Source organism: Ostrinia furnacalis, unplaced genomic scaffold, assembly GCF_004193835.3.
Source record: "Ostrinia furnacalis isolate ACB-3 unplaced genomic scaffold, ASM419383v2 OfSCF6289, whole genome shotgun sequence".
Classification (NCBI taxonomy): domain Eukaryota; kingdom Metazoa; phylum Arthropoda; class Insecta; order Lepidoptera; family Crambidae; genus Ostrinia; species Ostrinia furnacalis.
The window spans coordinates 32,304-45,582 of NW_021136528.1; the positions used below are offsets into that span (position 1 = coordinate 32,304).

At 34.4% G+C, this 13,279-nt stretch overlaps 1 protein-coding gene across 7 annotated transcripts; it reads left to right on the forward strand.

Annotated features, from left to right (window-relative positions):
• The first annotated feature begins 2,876 nt into the window (after positions 1-2,876).
• Positions 2,877-12,732, forward strand: Pgam5 (Phosphoglycerate mutase 5). 7 transcript variants are annotated; one of them, XM_028317525.1, is made up of 5 exons: positions 2,877-3,183; positions 3,397-3,575; positions 3,931-4,148; positions 6,351-6,484; positions 10,504-12,732. In XM_028317525.1, the coding sequence occupies exons 1-5, from the start codon at positions 3,011-3,013 to the stop codon at positions 10,652-10,654; spliced, it is 855 nt and encodes a 284-aa protein (XP_028173326.1). In that variant the 5' UTR covers positions 2,877-3,010; the 3' UTR covers positions 10,655-12,732. The 7 variants fall into 7 exon arrangements, with proteins under 7 accessions (XP_028173326.1, XP_028173328.1, XP_028173331.1 ...); XM_028317527.1 differs by lacking the exon at positions 6,351-6,484 and adding an exon at positions 9,907-10,040; XM_028317530.1 differs by lacking the exon at positions 6,351-6,484 and adding an exon at positions 9,910-10,040.
• The last annotated feature ends 547 nt before the right edge of the window (positions 12,733-13,279 follow it).

Consider the following 13,279-nt stretch of genomic DNA (forward strand, 5'->3'; position numbering starts at 1 on the left):
TAATGACTGAAATAAAGAAATGTTGTTTTTTTTCTGAATTCAAATTTTACTTAAGTAGCTACTTATTTACACATGAGTCTGTGTGAGTTGTGATTGTGAGTGTCTTCGCCTCAACTTTCGTTGCGCGAACTATAGGTACTTTTCAGGGCACCTTATTAGACTTCCACATTTTCATTAGCTGGCCAAATCTACCACCAGAACCACTGGGAGAACAATTATATCGGCGTGTGCTGATTACTTAGTGCTGGAAGAAACTCAGTCACCAATATCATACACCATACACACACGCCTCATAATTTACTACAGGACATTAATTATAGAGTTTAATCTAATTTAAAAAGTTAGGTAGGTAGGTACTTACCTAGGTACTTTATTTTACGTTCGTTTCAGCCAAATGACACCCACTGCTGGATAAAGGCCTCCCCCAAGGCTTTCCAAAACGACCGGTCCTGCGTTTCTTTTCCGATGGTAATAATAATAATCAATCCATCAGGCTAAATTGGAATAATTATCACAATCACAAATTACAGCACTTATTGAGTATGAAAACTTTTTTAACACATTTAAATATTCAAAGAGGTACCTACATGCTCTCGACTTAGGAACCAATATTGAACTGACCTTAAAACTCTTAAACAATGGTAAAAAACATGAATAGAAATTATGTACCTACAAAATTGTGAAATATGGTAAGTAGGTATTGTCACGGTAATACTATCTATACAGTATTCCAACTCGGCCATATTTTTGAAATAAATGTCAACAGCCGCGTGGAACGTCACCGTATGACAACATGCGATAGGGCTGCCCACTTGCAGACCCTATTTTCATTACATCTGCCTACTTTGAATTTTTATGTATTGGGAATGTATTTTGTGATTGTAATTTTCATTTTATTATGACAAACAAAATACCTTGTGAATGAAATAGGATAAAAATGCATGTTGTTTTGTGATTAGTAAAATATATTTGTGTTAAGATTTAGTAGAATAAAAAATCTTATAAATTTACGAACGTAAAATGTACGTATGCGTCCTCGACTTAGGCATACATAATGCTTGATTTTATTATACAGGGTGTTAGGTAAATGGGTTTATAAACCGACACAAGCCCATGGTATATAAAATGGTATGGTGAAGTCAGAAACTTGATATCATCTTTTTAATAATTTAAATTTTCATACTAATCCGATTTCATAAATTTTATTTTGTATGAAAATTAAAAAAAATAAAACGATGATATCACCGACTTCACCATACCATTTATATGCATAGGTTAACATTAACATGCTCAAGTGTCGGTTTATAAACCCATTTACCTAACACCCTGATAAATAGGTACTTGTTATTATTTTTATAAAAAAAAGAGCGCTTACTGTTTAAAAAACAACACATCGTCCGTTTATTACTGTGGCATACTCGCGACACCCCCGACTTTTGCATGTCGAGCGCATACCGAGATTTGAATTTCGAAGGAAAGCTCGCGTTTCATCCGTTTATATGAAGTTACAATACTGTATGATATTATTACCGTGGTATTGTTGTCACCCCAACTCATTTACCTAATTTTTAAGGCTTTCTCACATCGCACCGTAGCAGTACCACCTTTACACCTGTTGCCCAAACTTCTTTTTAGGGAAGTCTCCAAGTTAGAATAATAATTCGCGGCCCCGTTCATTAGATTCCGGAGGGTGAGGAGTCCTGAGGACACTCGGATACTTGGATTTTAGAGGGTATGTACTTATAAGTCTCGCCCTTCTAGCAGGGAGAGTCATTTCCCGAGGGAAAAAATGTAACTTGGGCTTACTAAAGAATTTAAACTGACTTCGACTGTTTCTTGATTTTAAAAGTAACTAGATGAGTGCACCCCCTAAATTCTAAAGTTGTAGACGTAACCACATGTTCTTCAACGGCCGTCATATTAAAATGCAGAGCTTTTGGCAAAAGCTATCGGACGTCTCCTTTGGCAATGAGCTGAAGAGTGAAGACCACTCGAAGAATTTTTTATGAGTCTTGAATAACGAAATAACGTTACCTATAGGGGGACCACAATTTATGATTGCAGATTCGTAGAACAGAAAAATATCAAATAAAAGATTAATAAATAAAAGAAGAACTTACGTGAAGGAATTTGTTGACTGTTTTTCATTTTATTTTATACACCGTGACTTTTTAATTACCCGAGAAAACTAAAATTTGAGTTTATAAAAATATGTACTTATATCAGTAAGTAACACTAAACACACAAATATTATAGATTTCATACAAAAATATAGTTTTATAGGACTTCAAATAAATCCTGTTAATGCACCAAAAACATGTAAACCAACTTCGTAGTATTTGTTTAATGAGAGAGAGAGAGAGACGCATGCATTCATTCCGACTCGCGTCATAGTTAGGCTGGGTTGCACCATCTTACTTTAACTTTGACAAACGTCAAAAGTCTGTCAAACTCCATACAAAAAGCACCGGTTATCGTCATAGTTACCATTAAAGTTAGGTGGTGCAACCCAGCCTTAATCTTTCCGTGGATTTTGGTTTCGTTAATGTTGAAATGATAATGATAATGATTACTATTTGAATTAGCAGGACTTTTATGGTGCATATTTTTTTCAGAATGTTAGGGACCTTTTAAATAAATTTCTCATAAAAAAAAATTCTTTTTTATTCGCCAAATTCGATGTATATCGATATCTGAGTATGTTAGTTAATTTTCTCGGGTAATTAAAAATTCACGGTGTATTTCGACAGTTAACTTCATTGAACACACGTAAATCAAACATTCTGTGTTTAAAACAAAAGTCCCATCGTGATGATGTCACCCTACTAAAATTACACTGTGAATACACCTGTCATAGTTGTCAGCTTGCTGTCATTATTGTCAAAAACGGTGGTATCGAGAGAGGTTACCTTGCTATCCTAAAATCAATTAAATTTTAATATAAAATTATTAACTAATGCCACAAAGTATTACCAGTAAACTGACTGTATTAAGTTTTCATTGATCTGAAATGGCTACGTGGTCTAGGTTCCAGAAAATAGCGATCATAAGTTTAGGTGCTGTTGGCGGTGGTTTTGCCTATTATCAAATAAACAGTACAAGGAGTGATAAAAAATTCGATGTGCAGAACTCGTGGACGACGAATTTCACGCCCAGTGTGAAATGGGACAAGAATTGGGACCAGTAAGTGTAAATTTTTGGTCGCAAAGATTCTAACCAAAAAACCATGCAATTTGGCGTTGCACGTTTCTATTTATAAAATTGTTGCCGTTCCAGAAGCAATATACAATCTTATTTACACACTACATCTTCTAGAAACTGTCCTTTGATAATATAATCACGTTTCATAGATTTATCTGTTTATCAAGATAAGATCAGTATTTCTGTATATTCCAGTCGAGAGCCAGCGAGCTTAGTGAAGCCTATACGTTCCGATAAGCCCGAGGAAGAAAACAGGTACAATGAGCAATTGGAGAAGTCTAAAAGCAAAGCTGTCAGGCATTTGTTCCTCATCAGACACGGCCAGTATAACGTGGACGGTGTTACGGACAAAGAAAGGACATTGACAGAGTTAGGTAAGTCCGTAAGTCATGAAATTGAAATGTTTTATTTTATATCTATTTGGTCATGATTGGAACAACTAGACTAGATATTGTGTTACGTTTAAATCTACACTTGTAAATGATTATTTCATTATACTTTCACAGTGAAGTCTATACTTGTTTTAATACTAAAATTAAATAAATAAAATGTCTCACAATATTTCCTTCTACAATAGAATAACTTTAGTGGTACACACACCACCTGATAAGAAAAGCAATTACAAATACTAGTTAGAATATTAATGAGGCCTAACTAAACTGATAAAAAACCTATTTGAATTTAGTTATCTTCCAACGTGCTTAATCACCACTAACTTCACAACTGCAGGTAGACAGCAAGCCGACCTAACAGGCCAGAGGTTAGCATGCCTCGACATCAAATGGGACCTACTGGTACGGTCAACGATGACACGCGCTCAGGAGACCGCCAAAATCATTGCGCAGCATCTCGACAAAAATATTGAGGTCAAAGATTGTCAGCTAATTGAGGAGGGGGCTCCTATCCCACCAGAGCCACCTGTGGGACACTGGAGACCAGAGCCAAGAGTAAGTATAATTAAATTTTACCCAAATTTTATCACTTTTTGACTATTAAAAGTCAGGGTTCGAGGATATATATCAAGGGATATATATCTTGATATACAACGTGTCCCAAAATTCAAGGATAAGCCGGCGCCGCAGGGTGGACCTAGTCATGACTGCTTTAGGAAAAATAAGAAAAAAAATCTATCTCAATTATTTTTTAAGTTACACAATAAATTATGAAATTCGTCGAAAATTGACACCCCTTATGATATTTTACATTACCACGACTACAATTTTTCAAATACTTCAGTTTTTTTGTTTGTATCGGCAACTTAAGTAGTGCTGCTGTCCACCCCAATTCTTAAAACCCTCAGAATCTTTGCAGTTTTTACACAAAAGTTAATCAAAATATGATATTTCCTTAAAATTTTGAACGATTTTTACTTACACTCCACTTTTACTCGTCGTTTTGTAAAAAAACAGTATGAACACTACTGCGGCAAGTTTTTTATAAAGTTGACGCAACTATCCAAGATTCCGAAATGGTATAATNGCCGCCGAGCGCTAGAATCACCTCTATTGTTAATGAATCATTTGGAAATTTCGATAAAAAGAGTGAAATATGAAAATTAATTTAAAACAAATTTCATATTAACTACTCACTAAACAAAATAATAACCACAAGCTAATTTGTATTCCATTCTATGCACCAATCAAATTATTTTGTAAATAGTATATCGTGAAATATTTTTGCCAAATGAAACATTTGGCAAAACATACTTTGCCAAACAATAATTTGCTAAACAATAATATGCCAAAAACGACATTTGCGAATTAAAAGTTTGCAATAAGTTGTTTTGCCAAATGAGAATTTGCCAAATGAAAATTTGCGAAACGTTGTTTGCGATGTGATAATTTGGGAAACGTTTTTCGGCCAAACATTAGTAATCCAAGCAACTCAGCTTTTAGTAAGAGTGGTAAGAGTAAAAATAGGTAGACTTACCTATTCAACAAACTGATTCTGTATTTTGTAGATTCTTGTTTCAAATAACTAACACCATGACAAAATGAGTAAACTGTAAATAATCAATGTCACTTAGATAATACAAGAAATAAAGTAAACCCAAGGTCAAATATTACGTTTAAACAACCGTTTAATCTCTAAAAGTGATCTAGGACAAACAAGAGTTGCAACTAGATGACCTCTTGACACCTGCATTATTGTTTTCTTCGTCAGATTGAGGACAGATGCAAATGAATAGACTTGCGAACAATCTGTGTTATTGAGATCCATAGTTAGATTTGCACTATTTACTGCACAACTAAATAGGCCAATATTATCAAAATTCAAATGTAAAAAGGGCCTATGGTTACGACACAAGATGCTATGGCGACTTCTTATGATAGTATTTTATTTAATTTTTTACTTGTTTTGATTTTAAGTGCCTTTTTCCTGATAAGCGGATTTCGTAACGGTGTGGATCTTGTCTGCATGGGGGCGCTACATGACAGGAAAAAGGCACTAAACTCAATGATTGTATCAGTAAAAAAAGTATAATAAAAGAAAAGCATGTTGTTTGTGTAATTAACGTTTTTAGACTGATTTGCACCACCTTATTTGAACCGTAACAATAACTGATGCTTTTTGTATAGAATTTGACAGATTTTTGACGTTTGTTAAAGTTAAAGTAAGATGGTGCAAATCAGCCTGTTTTATGTATCAAGCATGTAGAATAATCTTCTATACAATGTATAACCATCGTCATGTTCATCATTGTGATTGCATTGCTAACTGACCAGTGTTGCATTATCCCATCCATAACATTCCTTTCCCATAAATGCTTCTGTAAACTTAGCTTAGTAATAGTTTCGTTCATAACATTTCCCATTCATAAAATCACACTATGTAATTAATAAAATTATTCTCAAAATTAAACACTGAGAATAATAAAAACGTAAATTCCCAATGCTATTAAGTATGTACCTAGTAGTGAAAAGGTAGTAGTATTTTTTTTGTCTTTTTACCTTTTTTAATTTCCGTCAAATATGCGCCCTTACGTAAACTCAAATTAGTATTTTTTCTTCCCGTTTTCTTCATCCTATTTTTTTTCAACAATCTCGTTCTCTTTTTGAATCCTAATTGTTTTTCTTTTTTTTCCTCTATTCCCTATTTTTTTTTGCAACTGGCCAGTATAGTAACGCGGCCTGGTCTGGTACGTTTAGCAGTTTTTCCAGGACGGCGCGCGCATCGAGGCGGCATTCCGCCGCTACTTCCACAGAGCGCCACCGGAGCAGACCCAAGATAGCTATACGCTGCTGGTGTGCCACGCCAACGTGATACGGTTCTTCGTTTGCAAGTAAGTTTAAAGTTCGTTTAGAGTCGTTTAGAGTCGTTTAGAGTTAGACAAAGTGACAGTTTCAATTTCGAAATTGCTTCATGAAGCGAAGTGATATTATATTAAAAAAAAAGCAAACTCGAGGCAATTTCAAAATTAAATCTCACGAATTTTACTTCTAGTCACATGCTTACCAGGTGCTGTATTTTCTTTAAATTTTTGAATTGAATAAAAATATTCAAGGGTTTATGTGAATTCTCGATTGAATTAGCTCATCCATTACCCATTATAAGAAAACTAAGATTTGTAAGCCTACCCTAGCAAAACTTGGTGGGGTAATGGCAACTACATTACCCCACCAAGTTTGACAATCAGTGATTCTGAATTCGAAAAAATCATTCAATGAGGGTTTTCGCTATTGAAAAATCCGCCAGATGGCAATACGTAGACGCGAGGTCCAAATGCTGCGTGATTGGTGGATTTTGATATATCTGTCAATGTCATGTCAAAAATAACCAATCATGCAGCATTTGGACCTCGCGTCTACGTATTACCATCTGGCGGATTTTTCAATCGCGAAAACCCTCATTATTTCATTCAATTATTAATTCGATCGGAACAGCTCGCTTCACTCTCAATACTCAATCTACCCCTCTCTTCCAGAGCCCTTCAGTTCCCTCCAGAAGGCTGGCTGCGGATAGCGCTCAACCACGGCTCAATCACCTGGATCTCCATCCTACCGAGCGGGAACGTGGTCCTCCGCACTCTGGGCGAGACGGGACACATGGCCCCCAAATATATCAGCAGCCGGTAAACTGGTTGATATATCAGTCACATATCTAGAAGTTAGGTTTGAGCAGTGAGTCTTTCGTCAGGGTCGACCTATTATGGACGCCCCTTTAGTCCCTTGAAATTTTTGGGTTTTACACTTCTTATTCCTCTTGAATCGCCCCATCAATTTTCTAGCCCCTTTGGTCCCTTAAAATTTTTGGGGTTGTCCACTTATACCATTAATTCGCCCCATCAATCCTGTTCATAGCACTGAATGGGGATTTGTGTAAAAAAGTTCATTATCCCTTATTGATGGGGCGCTAAATGGGGATTCGCTGGAAAAAGTTCACTATCCCCTATTGATGACGCGGTGAATGGGGATAAGTGGGATGACCCAAATTTTAGGGTTCCGTATTTAAACTTAAAGATGCAGCTTTTTTTTCGATTTGCGACATTTTGGCGCCCTTTTTGGTGCCTAGAGCAGTGGTTTCTAAACTTTTTTAGCCCTATATACCTCGAATTTTTGAGCACCAATTCATATCTGCTACTTGTGTTGTCGGCGCTAACTTACAACTAGTGCATATCTTTAAATCATTAACAAATGGAATGAAAATATGAGCAATGCTTTTTCAAACAAATACTACAGTTTAAGCACAGTCCATAATACGTATTATTAGTAGTAGTAAATACTAAATCTAGTTTTATGTTACTTACAATTTAGTTATAGCCTGACCAGGAACATAAAAACCCTGGCACAGAGGCGCTTCAATTGCATTTGATAGTGCAACACTGAGTACAGTCGTACATGTGTTCAATTAATAGGCTAAATTTATGTATCAGGATTCAGGATTACGGGCTAATTTGATATTTTCATAAATTAACGAAAAATATTATTAAAGATAACCTGGTTTAANACACGTTGTATATCAGATATATATCCGATATATATCCAGCCGGTTTTGATGATATATATCAATTTTTTAAATTTGTAACTGTATTTGTGCTTTTTCACATAAGATTTTTGTTTTTTAGTTGATTTTGCCGATTTTACAAGAAGATTTAATGTTTTTGCTTTATTTGTCTGATTTTAAGTTTTAAAAACATTAAAAACATGTTTATGTGACACATTTTCAATGATATTCTTAAATAATACAATAAAATAATAGTATAGCTTTCATACAAATTTGATGTGATGAACCCTGTTAAAAGTACAAAATAAAGAAATATCAGGGTTTTTTTAAACAAAAGAGTTGAAATGTATGAAGAATTGTATTATTGAGCACAAAGCTGTATATAATGCTATACCATATCTCTTAAAATGCATTTCCTTTGTTAAATTCCTTTGTTTCACATTCACTTCAATATCAATTTACTTTGATGATGTAAGAATCAAAACTCAGCATTTAGTAAAAGTAGAAATAGAAAGACTCACCTATTCAACAAGTATATTGTAGATTCTTGTTTGAAATAACTAAAACCATGACAAAATGAGATAATTATTGTTTGCTGTAAATAATCAATGTCACTTAAATAATAGACAATACAAAAAATTAAGTAAACCCAAGGTCAAATATTACGTTTAAACAACTGTTTAATCTCTAAAAGTGATCTAGGACAAACAAGAGTTGCAACTAGATGACCTCTTGACACCTGCATTATTGTTTTCTTCGTCAGATTGAGGACAGATGCAAATGAATAGACTTGCGAACAATCTGTGTTATTGAGATCCATAGTTAGATTTGCACTATTTACTGCACAACTAAATAGGCCAATATTATCAAAATTCAAATGTAAAAAGGGCCTATGGTTACGACATAAGATGCTATGGCGACTGCTTATGATAGTATTTTATTTAATTTTTTACTTGTTTTGATTTTAAGTGCCTTTTTCCTGATAAGCGGATTTCGTAACGGTGTGGATCTTGTCTGCATGGGGGCACTACATGACAGGAAAAAGGCACTAAACTCAATGATTGTATCAGTAAAAAAAAGTGTAATAAAAGAAAAGCATGTTGTTTGTGTAATTAACGTTTTTAGACTGATTTGCACCACCTTATTTGAACCGTAACAATAACTGATGCTTTTTGTATAGAATTTGACAGATTTTTGACGTTTGTTAAAGTTAAAGAAAGATGGTGCAAATCAGCCTGTTTTGTGTATCAAGCATGTAGAATAATCTTCTATACAATGTATAACCATTGTCATGTTCATCATTGTGATTGCATTGCTAACTGACCAGTGTTGCATTATCCCATCCATAACATTCCTTTCCCATAAATGCTTCTGTAAACTTAGCTTAGTAATAGTTTCGTTCATAACATTTCCCATTCATAAAATCACACTATGTAATAAATAAAATTATCATTATACACAGAAATTTAAAAAAGTAAATCCCCAATGTTATTATGTATCTATTAGTATAAATAAAGTGTAGTATTCATTTTTTATCTTTGTCTCATTCTATTTAACTTTTACCTTTTTTAATTATCCTCAAATATGCGCCCATAAACTCAAATTAGTATTTTTTTCTCCCCGTTTTCTTCATCCTCTTATTTTTTACTTCAAACATCTCGTTCTCTTTTTGAATCCTATTTTTTTTCTTTATTTCCTCTATTCCCTATTTTTTTTTGCAACTGGCCAGTATAGTAACGCGGCCTGGTCTGGTACGTTTAGCAGTTTTTCCAGGACGGCGCGCGCATCGAGGCGGCATTCCGCCGCTACTTCCATAGGGCGCCGCCGGAGCAGACCCAAGACAGTTATACGCTGCTGGTGTGCCATGCCAACGTGATACGGTTCTTCGTTTGCAAGTGAGTGTACAGCCTCTTAAACAACTGACAGTTACGATGTCGAAATCGCTTCGTTGCGGCAATTTTTTTAAATGAAGTTACTTTACTCCGTGAAGCGATTTCGGAAATAAAAATGTCACGGATGTTTATTTGTCTAAATATGTACTGGTTTACATGGATGCTATGTTTCCACTGATTTTCATTTATAGGTGCATTGAAAAGCTTTGAAAAATTACCTATTATGTACTTTTAATTATTTCTGAATTGAAACTAGAGACTAGCCTAGTTTTATTTATTTATTTAAAATGCAAAGGTGTCGGACTGACCAACGTGTGATCAGAGGAACGCGGGTTTGAACCCCGCCACCGCTCGATTATTGTGGTGATCCACTCGTAACACGTGCATATTTAGCGGGGTTAATTGGTAAAATACAAACGAAATACGTCGCTTCACTCTCAATACTCAATCTACCCCTCTCTTCCAGAGCCCTTCAGTTCCCTCCCGAAGGCTGGCTGCGGATAGCACTAAACCATGGCTCCATCACCTGGATCTCCATCCTTCCTAGCGGGAACGTGGTCCTCCGCACCCTGGGCGAGACGGGACACATGGCCCCCAAATATATCAGCAGCCGGTAAACTGGTTGATATATCTACAGTCACATATCTAGAAGTTAGGTTTGAGCAGTGAGTCCTTGGGCGCCCCTTTCATTTGGTCCCTTGAAATTTTTGGGTTTTACACTTCTTATTCCTATTGAATCGCCCCATTAAGGTGGATCAATTTTCAAGCCCCTTTGGTCCCTTCAAGTTTTTGGGTTTTTTCCACTTATACCATTAATTCGCCCCATCAACCCTGTTCATAGCAATGAAAAAAAAATTGGGAAATAATTGGGGATTCGTGGAAAAAGTTCACATACCCTTATTGATGACGGTGAATGGGGATAAGTGGGATGACCCAAATTTTTTAAACTTAAAGATGCAGCTTTTTTTTCGATGTGCGACATTTTGGCGCCCTTTTTGGTGCCTAGAGCAGTGGTTTCTAAACTTTTTTAGCCCTATATATCTCGAATTTATGAGCAACAATTTCATATCTGCTACATGTGTTGTCGGCGCTAACTTACAACTAGTGCATATCTTTAAATAATTAACAAGTGGAATGAAAATATGTGCAATGCTTTTTCAATCAAATCCTACATTTTAAACGGAGCCCATAATACGTATTATTAGTAGTAATTAATAAATCTAGTTTTATGTTACTAACAATTTAGTTATTATATCACATAGAAGTTGAGATATGTGACTTTTTCATATGGGCATTTATGTATACTGATTTTGTATAAATGAAATACAAACCAAGGATATTTGACTGACATAAAATGAATACTGTTTAATATACATATCCTTATCCATATTATGTAGTGTGCGTTTGTATTATTTTTTATTATTAGTGAAATGTGAATTAATTATTAATAAATTCTTTTTTCTTAATCACACAACTATCAAATCAACTATAGTCACTTAAGTCTAGTTACATGTCTAAATGAAAAGACTGGAGACCTTATGAGAGTAAAAATATTGGCATTTTGGTTACGAACTGTTCTTTTTAAAATAAAAAGTTTCAGACGTTGATTCACACGTCAGATATCCTGTATATTTCTTCTTCTTTCCTGTATATTTGTAATGTCATTGAGAGTTGAAACGTCAAAGCTTTGTACTGCTAACGGTTTTTGAATTGGCCTCTAATTTCTTTATTCACCCATAATAGGGAAACGAGTGGTTTGAGCATTCATAATACAGTACAAAAGGACGCTATTGTGTGATATTTTAATCTGTTAGTAACAAAATGCAGTTTCACACGCATTTTAAATCTGTTACTAAGAGAGGGCGTTATTATAAAATAATTTTATTTGAATTCTGCTTTTTTGTTTTTTGAATTCGCTATTAAAATACAATGAATGTATTGCAGGCGTATTTTTTGACAGCTTAATATTTGCAATTCGCAGAAATAATTATCAGTTTTGTGGAAATAGAATGCGATAATTGACCACCAATTTTTTATGGCTATGAAAAATATTCAGAAAAAAAAAATTTACAAAACTCCCCGTATTTTTTCCTAACCAAAATAGACTGAATAACTTGTCTTTTAGTTATAGTTACCATAAAATAACAAACTAAAGTGTTCACACATTACCTCTGACTAACATTATACTTATTTAAACCTAACATGTGTTAACAGGAATAATCCGACTTAAGTGATGCTGAGAAACGCAGACGAACGGTATTTAACGTAGTATCACTGTGCCGTAACTTGCTTTTGCACAGGCTTTTGTGTATTTTACAAGAATACAGTAATTGAAATCTAAGAAAAGCTTAGAAAATGCAACATTCGTGAAGGTTTGACGAACACAAATGTTAAAGAATTCGCCTTACAGCTAGCGCTAAAAGTAACTTGAAAGTTCCTTTAACACGTTTAACGCCATAATTTAAAAATAATAAAATGTTTTTGGGTTCACTTGATGTTTTAGATTGAATTTTTAAAAATTCCTAAAAATCCGCGCATAGGTTTTCTTCAAATTTAACAAAAAAAAAAAATAGAACCGACTAAAAGGTGTTCGCTTTGCAGTATTTGTAATGAGACAGATAATTTAATTCCCAAAATAATGTGAAGGGAAATTCGAATTTAGAATGTTATGTTTTTTTTTGTTGTAAAATAGGTCATAGTTNAACTCACTGTTTTTGTGTTAAACCACTTCAAAAGTCATAATAAATCATCGCTCTTGAATTTTCTCGAGTCAATTCCATTTTCTCAACGACTAAACAAGTTTGACAAGACCTTGTGATACGACCGAGAATCTTTTTTTTAAATAAATAAATGGTATACGATTTTTAAAACCCTGGAGTTTGCAATTAAATAGATTTTAATATGACTGGAACAGTGGAAATATTCCATTCCCGATACTTTTAGTGCAGCCCTCGTAAACTGTATTGTTGTAACTTACACTTATTATTGTAATAGCACACCGTAATGAAGATCGATTGTTGACAAAACAATAGATCGATTTGTAGATGCTTGTTCGTTACCACATGTCAATTAAATGTGTAGTTTTGTGTGTTGTTTAGATTCGAAGACCTAGATCACGCCACTGCCATTTTCTACAAAAGAAATGTCATTACTGTCATAATAAAAATATCGAAAAACGACTCTCACTAAGACCACCCTCTTTTTATACATATGTATTTTAATTTTTTGAATGTATTTTTGTT

Bases quoted from the DNA above. Each gene is read 5' to 3' on its own strand.
- Pgam5 (XM_028317525.1), top strand. From the start codon at position 3,011: ATGGCTACGTGGTCTAGGTTCCAGAAAATAGCGATCATAAGTTTAGGT. The intron at 3,576-3,930 runs GTAAGTCCGTAA...TCACAACTGCAG, and splicing joins AAGGACATTGACAGAGTTAG to GTAGACAGCAAGCCGACCTA. The intron at 6,485-10,503 runs GTAAGTTTAAAG...CCTCTCTTCCAG, and splicing joins ATACGGTTCTTCGTTTGCAA to AGCCCTTCAGTTCCCTCCCG.